A 10423-nucleotide genomic window follows, 5' to 3' on the forward strand; every position below is an offset into this window, starting at 1 on the left:
CAACTCTAGAGACTAATCTCTCGAGTCGAAGGAACTATCATGGACCACAAAGTTCGAATTCAGGATCTCTGATTTGAACTATAGAGATAATTTATGTGTGTTTATGAATGGGTCCAAACTCATAACCTCTAATTAAGTTGGAAGAGATCTCTTATCATTTTGTCATGTTTAAAACTATTTATTAATTTGTTGACCGCATATTTTATCACTTTCAATAAATAAATTTGATGATCAATCTAAAAGACACATTTACTTGTTTATCCTTTTGGCATGCACCGCATAATCCATGTTTTTCAAAACGCGGGTTTGGCAAACCGATTACTAAATTTTTTTAGAGATACTTCTAAGGGAGTTACAATTGGCACCCTCTTAGCAAGGTATGTAATCATATGATATTTGTTTTCCAAATTGATCCAAAGAAAATTGATGAGGCACTCATTGGTAAACATTGATCTCTTGCTATACAAGAAAAGTTAAATTAATTTGAAAGAAAGTGTTTGAAAATTCGTTCCCAAAAAGCTCGAGTTAATCAAGTGAATGGGACCCGTTCAATCTTTCACAACAAGCTTGATGAAAGTAAAAAAGTTTAGAGGAACAAAGCAAGACTTATTGAAAAAGAACACAAGTACAGATTTTGATAAAACTTATGCTCATGTACCTCGATTATATGCCATAAGGATGCTTTTAGATCACTCTTACATCATGAATTTTAAACTCTTCAAAATGGAAGTAAATATATGTTCTTAAAAAATTACATTCAAGAAATGTTTGTTGATCAACTTTACTTCAAACTTCTAAAGCATGGTATGATCGTCTAAGCAAATTTCTACTTGAGAACAAGTTTAAGAGAGATCAAGTTGATAAAATTATTTTCAACAAAAAGTTTAATCATGAAATTTTATTTGTTCAAATTTATTTGGATGATATTAAATCCGGTGCTACATAGGCAGGTTTAAACTAAATTAGGGTGTACCTCGAGCATATGGCGTAGAAAGAAACAAATGAATCATTCATTATAAAATGGATTGGAGTATTACATGTAAAATATAATTTAAAACTTAAAACAGGTTTTGATTCATAGATTTGTTTTTCCTTTTGTTTTGGACAAAATTTAGTACTGAAAACAAGCAAAAAGAAAAGTATCCGATTTGCTTAAAAAGTATAACCTAACCTCATCAACAAAAAAGTATGAGAGATACTAGTTGATTAGAACTTGATATAAAGAATTGGATAATACTACATAGTAAATAAACCGGCTGCAATTTAGTAAACCGGGCATTCAAAATCTAAAAGTTGGATTTACAAAAAAAAATTAACATTTGATTTCATCTAAATCTTCCTCAACAAACCTAAGGTACATTAGGCAGAAGAATGCAGAAAGGGTAGGTGTGAGAAGTAAAGTCGGTGTGTAGGTAGAAGGCAAGGCGTTCCACAAACAACCACTCCTTTACCAGGATGTAATGTAAAGCCAATTTTATTTCTTTTTCTTCCCCTGCCACAAAACAAATCTTCTTTAGTGAAATAACATTTATAATCAAGATGATGGAATATATACATTTACAACAGGCATACCGAGCTAACATAGTAATCCATAGTTAATTGCTTCCGCTTCTTCAGAGATGGACTCTCTGCCTGTCTTGGCAATACGCGCTTTGATGGAGTTGAACTCTGAAAGGTTTGTAGAAAACTTAGAAACAGTTTATATCAATAGACTCGGTAGGAAAAACAAGGGAACTCGAGTACAAACCTTGGAGGCAAGTTTCTTTTCTTTACGAGCTTGTCTCTCCCTTTCATCATATTCTTGATTTTCTTTTTCCACCAGCCGAATGAGGGTGTCGCATCTCCTTGTTAGTTCCTGAGTTGTGCGCGACTTTACAAACCAATCAAAACGAAACAAGGGTGACATCCGAAATGCCCCCTTCAATTCATCCCAATTCCCATAGCCAAGTTTGTGAATCATGCATATCTACAAGTTTTGTTGCACGGTAAAATAATGTTAGAACTCTGTTATAGGAGAAAAAACTAAAAAAGTAAGGAGCTGGGCCATAAATGACTTCACTAGGAATAGACTACGAAAATGAAAATCAAATTAAATCCATACCATGAATCGATCACATTCTTCATTGTATAATTTCCCTTTGTTTTGTCCATATTGTATCTTCAACTCTAGCCAAGGATTCTTGTAGCGGTCCAACTTCTTCCCAATAGCTTTCATGATCTCATCTTTCCGAGCTATTCTTGACTCCCCTCTTTCAATGTTTTTAATAATTCTATCATAATCTACAGACATTAAACCAGAATAACATAAATAAGGAGACCCTAATATTTTAAGCAATATTGCCAATGGCAGAAGGCAGTCCAAGCCAATGATATCAAGTTTCAGCTGGTAAATTAACACACATAACAAAGAACCAATCCGTATGCATTTTAGGTGTCTAAATAAAATACTGCAGTCTACCCTGTCAGTCTTCAAATCTCATAGCCACAATTGTACATCAAAAATAGTAAACTGTATCACCAAAAAAATTCTACTACTGCAAAATATTCACATTTTAATATTCACAGCAACTTACCATTCAATTCCTTGTATCGCTCTTTGAAAACTTCTGCATATCTTTCGACTTCTTCTTCTGTCTTTCCTTCCATCTCAGAAGCAATACTTGTAATATCATTTCGGCCATATTTTTCACATGCCCTGATGAAAGTGTTAAAATCTTTTCGGCTCCATGATGAAAATCCCTATGTAAACAAAATACCAGAATTAAAACTATATATACAGATCTGTATTGAAAGGCTAATTTACAAACAAATTTGCTCACCTGCTCTAGCAGCTGCTCCTTTTCTTCAGACTCTTCTGCAGTCAATGGCTCTCCCCCCTCTACACATTCAACAAGCATGCCGATACTAAATATTTACATTTGCATACAAATAATAAGGTGAAATACTAAGCCAATGGATGCTTATGTACCTTCCGGTTCATCAACATCTATGGAGTCTTTGACCTGATTCTTCTGATGTGCTTGCTGAAATTTGTTAAACAATATCAATACCAACACATACATTATTGAAATAAACCTGAAAATGTGAATCAGCCTATGTTACCCACCATTAAGTAACGAACTTCCTTTTCATACAGCTCACTCAGCCTGTGTGTGTTGAAAAACTGAAAATCGTGCCTGAAGGAGAACAGAATTAAAAATTCAGAGGAATATTAGCAGTGTACTTCATAAAGAAGAAAATATTGCTTTAGTGAGAAGCTTACAATTGTGGCATCCTAGGAATTCGGGGTTCTTTTGGTTTAGTAGGAGCACTTTGGCGCATTGTTTGTTTGAAGTATTCAGACTCTGAGTAACTAGAATCAAACCCACAACAATCACCCAAAAGAATAATTATAAATCAGATTGTGAAAAAAAAATGAATAAATAAATAAATCAAATATACAGTAGAAAGGGGCAGTGTTTACTTTCGCTTCCGTTCTCTTCTTGATGGCTCAACCCAGTTATCACTCACAAGTTTTTTGAAATCAACTTTGTTTTCATCCTTCATTGAAAATATGTACAGATGTTTGTTAAAAAAGGAAAAAATGAAGTTGATGCAAAAGAGCAAAATAACAACATATTCCATAAGGAGTAGAAAAGATAAAATGTCAACTTACTTTCTCATCATCAAAATCAAGCAAATCAGCAGCTACAAAATTAAAAATAGTAAATTAGTAACTTCTAACTTGCATAGAAGATAAAATGCCATATGTCATCAAAATCAGGCAACTTAGAAGGAAGCCATAAAACAAAAAATATAAACATTACAAAGAAATTGAATTGGGCCTAACTCCACCATACAAAAAATCGGCTTGTAAAGTGGGGACCTCCTAAGCGTTAAAAACACTACAAAGACCATATCTCTAGACAAAGTGGAACTAAATCTACCCACCCCTTCACACCCAGCACGATGAAGGTGTCGGAGGATGCAATTAAGCCAACCCAAATGACAATTAGCAGCTAGAGGCAGGACCACAGAGAAGGCAGAATTTCCAATAATATTAGTAAAACTTCAAACTCCCATAGAAGTAAAAGACTTGTGTAGCTTTAGGTTTTTTGTTTATAGAATCAAAACTAATACATGAAATAATGATGACATGTTAATTGGTTCATCCTTTTCTCTTAAGGATATAGCTCAAGATAGATGAACCACATATTGAAACCAAACACGGCTTCTCCACTTCAACAAAAAGAGATATTTTCTATTTCTTAAATGATCAGAGCACAAGCATAGAAGCAAAACAAAAAATTTGAAGGGTATTATTTTAAGGTTCTTGCTTACTGTCGTCCATCTTGAATTTGATTGCATCTTCAGTAAATTTCTTCATCTTAGCATCAAGCTCGGCTGTTGACTCCTCTCCTTTGGCAATAATTCTGTCAATATCCTCATCTGTAATTGTACTGTCCTTGGAACTAAAAACCATTTCAGCACCGAATCTAACCATTTGAAGCAAATCATCTTTATTAACAGCTGCATATATAAACCAATTACACCATATCATAAAATGCATGTTACATGAAAGAATTTTTTAAAGAAAACAATTCATACTGAAAATCCTTACTCTTTTGTTCAGCTAACCGCCCTTGCTGAATCACCAGAGCATCAAGTGCAAGCTTTTTGTAAGCCCTTTCAATGACTTTTTCCTCAATTGTATACTGTACAATTAAATGATATAGATATTGACACAGAAAATAATAACTAGGAAACACCAATTTTCAGATGGCTGCCAAACACATCTTGTTGGATACCTTAAAAAGTTTGGGCTTACAGTTTTGAATTAATTTGAGTTTTAACTTCAATACAAATATTTTACTGTATCTACAATGACCAATGCTGATTTATGGAACATGAGTCATTATTTAATTTAGGATGTCTTCTTATGTTGCTGGATATCATTTTTATATAATATATCTAGTTTTGTCTGGTCATGATTCTAGAATTTGCTGTATAATATCCACAGATCAGTATACCGTTGTATGTGAGTGCTTACATTCGTGATTACTAGATAGAAACATATCACATGACAAAGTAGAGTATTACAAACCTCAGTGCAGAATCTGAAAACTTGAACTTCTTTCTTCTGACCAATCCTATGAGCTCGATCTTGAGCTTGTAAATCAGCTTGTGGGTTCCTGTTACAGCCCAAATATTAAACAAACAATCAATTGTGAACTTACAGCACCGATGCAAATAAGAACAGACACGGCCAGTCAAAAAACTCACCAGTCACTATCATAAAGAATGACAACATCAGCAGTAGCAAGATTGATACCAAGACCTCCAGCTCGAGTAGATAACAAGAAGACAAATTTCTCACTTCCTGGTTTGTTAAAAGCCTCAATGGAAGCATCACGATCATCTCCACCAGTATTTCCATCTATGCGACAATATTGGTATCCACGATACATCAAATAATCTTCAAGTATGTCTAGCAGCCTAGTCATCTGTAGAAGAGCCAAAAAATAAAATTAAGCACAAATGGATATGATCCCAAGCTGCATAAAATTAGCTGTTCATTCCCGAAGAGAATCTAATTATTACATTAAACTGACCTGTGAAAATATTAGGACCCTAGAATCCCGCTCTTTTAGTTTGGGAAGTAATTTATCCATTAGAACCATTTTGCCTGTAAATTATATATTTTAGAAAAAGAACAAATTTCCTACTAATGATCAGTCTGAATAGGACAATTAAGAATGTCAAAGGAAACAAATTTTACCAGCACTTGTAACAAGATGATCCCCTGTTATGTAGGGAGGTCCAGGTTCAGCACCTTGGAAAAGATATGGGTGATTGCAACATTTACGAAGTTGCATTGCTATATTTAGAAGTCGTTTCCGTTCTCCACCAGCATTTACAACCTCAAGATCCTTCTGCAGTAATGCCTTATAATATTGTTTCTGCATCTGGGACATGCCTACTTTGAGAATGGTTTCCTTTTTCGGTGGCAAGCCTTTCTCGACATCTGACTTCAACCTCCGAAGAAGAAATGGACGGAGGACCTGAAATATACATAATAAAAATATCATTGTGTACCAAATTATCATATGTTCATAAGAGACAATAAACAATTAATGGTTTGAGGCTTACCTTGTGTAGTTGTTGAACAACCTCCTGTTGGTCATTTTCACCAGAGATTTGAAACCATTCATCAAAAGTTTCAGCAGAACTAAAAATTTCAGGCAGAAGAAAGTTGAGAAGAGACCATAGTTCATGAAGATTGTTCTGCAATATTAAAGATACTCAACTGTTTTAGCACATTTAGTACAGATAGAACAAGAAATTGAATAAGCAAGACTTCAAGGCTCAAAGCATTTAATTCAAAATTATTACTGTGCAGTGATGTTCAACCCAGTGTTGTGAAAACTATGCTTGACTGGGCAACCAACTGGTTCAACAGTTGATTAGACCATTGGCAGGTCTAATCAACAATGTGAATCAGTAATGCTATTCAACTAGTGGTAAACTGGTGAACAAATCATTAAAGTCAATGGCGAGGTTTGGACTTTATTTTAAAAAGAGAAAAAAGCTCAAAGCAGTGATGTTCAACCCAGTGTTGTGAAAACTATGCTTGACTGGCCAACCAACTGGCTCAACAGTTGATTAGACCATTGGCAGGTCTAATCAACAATGTGAATCAGTAATGCTATTCAACTAGTTGTAAACTGATGAACAAATCATTAAAGTCAATGGCGAGGTTTGGACTTTATTTTAAAAAGAGAAAAAAGCTCAAAGCAATGAATCACTGTTTCTCATGGTTGAACACAGTATAAGGCCACAATGTGCCACTCAAGCTTCAAGCAAGAACACTTTGTTATGGTTAATTGTGAGCATCATATCAAAATTAAATAAATCTAATGATTCAGATTGTTTTCTAATCAAAGGCATGTGACAATCTTTATTTCCTTTAATATAAAGGATTTTCCCTTTAAGATGCAAACATTTTGTACCCAAAAAAAAAAAGATTTTTCCTTTAACAAAAAGGATTTCAATTCCCTAGACAAAGCCAATTAAATATAACAGATTCTTGCCTAATAATAATCCCATCACATTAAAAGAAAGAGTGTAATAAGCTAGGGATGTGAAACCAAAAAAATATGCAGAACTTATAACAAGAGTGTAGAGGGTGAATATTCAGAACTTTACAACCAACTACAGTCTACAGCCAATGAAGAGTGTATAAATAGTCAGGCTTAGAACCTAAACAATACAGACCAAATATATATAAGATCGGGTACATTAACATTTCCATGTTAGGAAGAGGCCAATAAATCAAATAAGTTGTTTATTTAAAGAAAACATTCATTAAGATTACAATATCGTCATACAATATAAATAATATGTTATACCTGTAGCGGTGTGCCAGTTATAAGGAGTCGGTAATTTGTATTATATAACCTCATTGTTTTGGAAAGGAGGGAATTCTCATTCTTGATCCGGTGGGCTTCATCAATAATAACATAACGCCAACTAAACCGACGCAATGTAGTCTTCTCCTTGATTACCATTTCGAAACTTGTCACAACTACATCAAACTTTCCAGCAACCAATAGGTCCTCTCTTATATGTTTCTGTAATTATTTAGAACAATCAGGCAAAAAGTGTCAAAACCATGTACCAATCAGAACCTTGACAAAATAATTCACTCCAGCAAAGCTAGTCTTACCCTTTCATCAGGGCCACCAAGGAACTTTACTGCCCGTAAAACAGGACAAAAGCGTCGAATCTCATTCATCCAATTTCCAAGAGTAGATTTTGGAGCAACCACCATATGTGGACCCGTTATTCCTCTGAACTCATGTAAATAGCCCAGCAAAGATATAGTTTGTAAAGTTTTACCAAGCCCCTGCAGATCAACAACATATTTATTCATCAAAGTTTTAAAAATGAACCCATACTTCATCAACATAACACACTGCAGGGAAATTATGGTTATGTGCTGATATTTAAATGAGACACCTAAGACTAAAAACTAATGCATACCATTTCATCTGCTAAAATTCCATTTATCCCATTCTCATACAAACGTATGAGCCAATTCAGCCCAGCAAGTTGGTAATCCCTCATTTTCCCTTGGATGCCTGTTGAACAAATAATCAATTCCACATTTGTATGAAGCAAAATTTATAAAATACCAAATATTAATAGAAAGAATCCAAGCATTAAATGTGCGCCCCTCAAAATAGAAGTCAAGATAGTGAATAATGATGCATTCTGTCCAACCCCAAAACTCAAAAGTGATCAATGATCATAATTAACAAGAAAAAGACACATGACTTAGGCAAAACATACAGTAAAAAAAAACAGCCATGAAAACAAACAATATGTAGATCAGAACCATCAACCAGGTTTAAGTCTTCCTCTTTATCAATTCCACAACTACTAAAGTTGAAGATCTCCTCTGCCTTCTTTCATACACAAACCCCAAACTACCCCAAAGCATACTGCTGAAACCCCAAATGTAGGGTATTTTAAGGTTTTCCAACATTTTAAAAACTGTACAGTGAAACGTAACACTGCAAAGACCTCCATAGTGGCCAGCTACTGAGACAATGATTGGTTCCCAATAACAACATTACATGCCATAAAAACATTCAAGATGTATTCAACCAATGAACACATGTACCCCAATGAGAAACCAGGCAGTCCGAATGCAATCTTTCCGGCCCCAGGAAAAAATAACTAAAATGGCATGCATATCAGTGCACCCTCAACCAATATCATGACAGGAAGCAGATATTCCAATATTTCCCAAAGACACGACAATCAAGGAAATGTGAGAAATGAATACAAAATATGCTATCATAGACATTAAGAAAGCTACTCACACTGCAACCGTAAACACAAAAGAAAAAATAGCTTACATGATGGTTGAGTAACCAGCCGTGTATTTCCTAAACGACCTTCTTCTTCTTTAAGGTATTCTTCATCTTCCTCTTCCTCAGTCATTTTAGATGCATGGCGTCCCCTTAAAAGGACAAGATTGGATTCAATATAAGTTGCATGACACTAGAGAAAGCCATTCAATCACAATTATTTAGGTTTGTTGCCTATCTAAATTTTGCTCACCCCATGTAGAAATTGAGGAAAGGAACGCATAGCTTGCCCATTCTATTTCTAACAATTCTTATACAGAACTCAACTTAAAACACTTTGGAAGTAAAAAAACTGTCCAACATCAAATACATTTCACTAGTTTACTTTCACAACTTTATTGGTGTATATAAATTTCCCAACCCCTTGAAATAACTTGCATATACACAAAAGCGTGTTCATCAATACAATTAAAACTCACTAAGACAACAAAAAAGAAGAGGCAAATTGCAACACAGTATCCATTAATCTTCATAAAGTACCTTCCCTTAGTCTTCTTTTGAGATGAAGCTTCCTCAGTTTTTGCAAAATGAGCAAACAGCTCAGTTTGCTGTAAGAGATACTTCAATCGCCCTTTTCCTTTAGTGTTCTACAATAACAGTAACAAACACTTAGTCAAAATCAAATTAACAATAAACTAGAAAGAAAAATCATCTAGTATATTGAATAACAACACACGCACCATAGAAGCATCAATGGTTGCATTTTGCGCATCCAATATCTCCTGAATCTTGTGCTTCTTCAACCTCTCCAATTCCTTCAATCTAGCTTTCTCACGCTTACTAATCTCAGGATTAACATTACTTTCATCCTATAATAATAACGAAACATATAAGATAAATAGTTAATAATGAAAATGATCTGAATGCTGGCTCTGATTTTACGTTTACCTGATTATCGTCGTCTTCGGCGTACTCGGCGGCTTCATCTTCGTCTGGCACATTGTCATCATCGTCGGAGCTAGCGGAACGAGCAACGGCTTCGAGTTCGTCTTCGTCGTCATCGTCGATCTGGTCGTTAACGTTCTCAACCTCTTCTTCTTCCTCTGAATTGGAGGCGCTTGAAGGCTGAGATTTGGAAGCTCTACCCATGGTTTTTTCAGATCGAGGGTTTCGCGAGTGTGCCAAAAAGAGGGAGCGCGAGCGAGTTTTTATTTCAAAGCGTGAAAGAGTGGAAAGGAATAAACGTGTAATAGATTCTAGGGATTTATAGCCGTGTGATCTTGCGGTTCCAGGGAACGGTGGGAGTGTTTAGAGTAGTGGTGACGTGGAAGTGAAACGAATATTTCGCGCCATGGTGTTGAAGTGGAACCCATATTTTCCCGCTTGCATTACATTCATTTGGGCCCGATTTTGGGCTCCTCCACGGCGCTTCTTTCTTTCCCGGTTTTTGGCACCCTACGTGGTTCTTTTTTAAGGGAATTTCTTAATATACTTTATATATTACTCAAATATCATGTAAAAATTTGAAAATGTTTATAGATTTTGAAAATGTATCTTTGGACGCATCA

At 35.0% G+C, this 10423-nt stretch overlaps 1 protein-coding gene across 1 annotated transcript; it reads right to left on the reverse strand.

The window, feature by feature from the left end:
* Positions 1-1189: 1189 nt before the first annotated feature.
* Positions 1190-10137, reverse strand: LOC127073344 (ISWI chromatin-remodeling complex ATPase CHR11). Its single transcript, XM_051014496.1, has 25 exons — positions 9804-10137; positions 9596-9724; positions 9396-9502; positions 8904-9007; positions 8023-8120; positions 7706-7885; positions 7389-7610; positions 6130-6264; positions 5759-6041; positions 5592-5665; positions 5263-5483; positions 5084-5171; positions 4601-4694; positions 4321-4509; positions 3656-3687; positions 3464-3540; positions 3263-3352; positions 3107-3176; positions 2969-3023; positions 2820-2878; positions 2574-2739; positions 2102-2280; positions 1748-1966; positions 1573-1668; positions 1190-1492 (listed from the first exon to the last, which is right to left on the reverse strand). The coding sequence occupies exons 1-25, from the start codon at positions 10002-10004 to the stop codon at positions 1475-1477; spliced, it is 3186 nt and encodes a 1061-aa protein (XP_050870453.1). The 5' UTR covers positions 10005-10137; the 3' UTR covers positions 1190-1474.
* Positions 10138-10423: the final 286 nt, after the last annotated feature.

This window comes from Lathyrus oleraceus, chromosome 4 (genome assembly GCF_024323335.1).
Source record: "Lathyrus oleraceus cultivar Zhongwan6 chromosome 4, CAAS_Psat_ZW6_1.0, whole genome shotgun sequence".
Classification (NCBI taxonomy): domain Eukaryota; kingdom Viridiplantae; phylum Streptophyta; class Magnoliopsida; order Fabales; family Fabaceae; genus Lathyrus; species Lathyrus oleraceus.

Bases quoted from the DNA above. Each gene is read 5' to 3' on its own strand.
- LOC127073344 (XM_051014496.1), bottom strand. From the start codon at position 10,004: ATGGGTAGAGCTTCCAAATCTCAGCCTTCAAGCGCCTCCAATTCAGAG. The intron at 9,725-9,803 runs GTAAACGTAAAA...TTATTATTATAG, and splicing joins CCGAAGACGACGATAATCAG to GATGAAAGTAATGTTAATCC. The intron at 1,669-1,747 runs GTTTGTACTCGA...CAAACCTTTCAG, and splicing joins AAAAGAAACTTGCCTCCAAG to AGTTCAACTCCATCAAAGCG.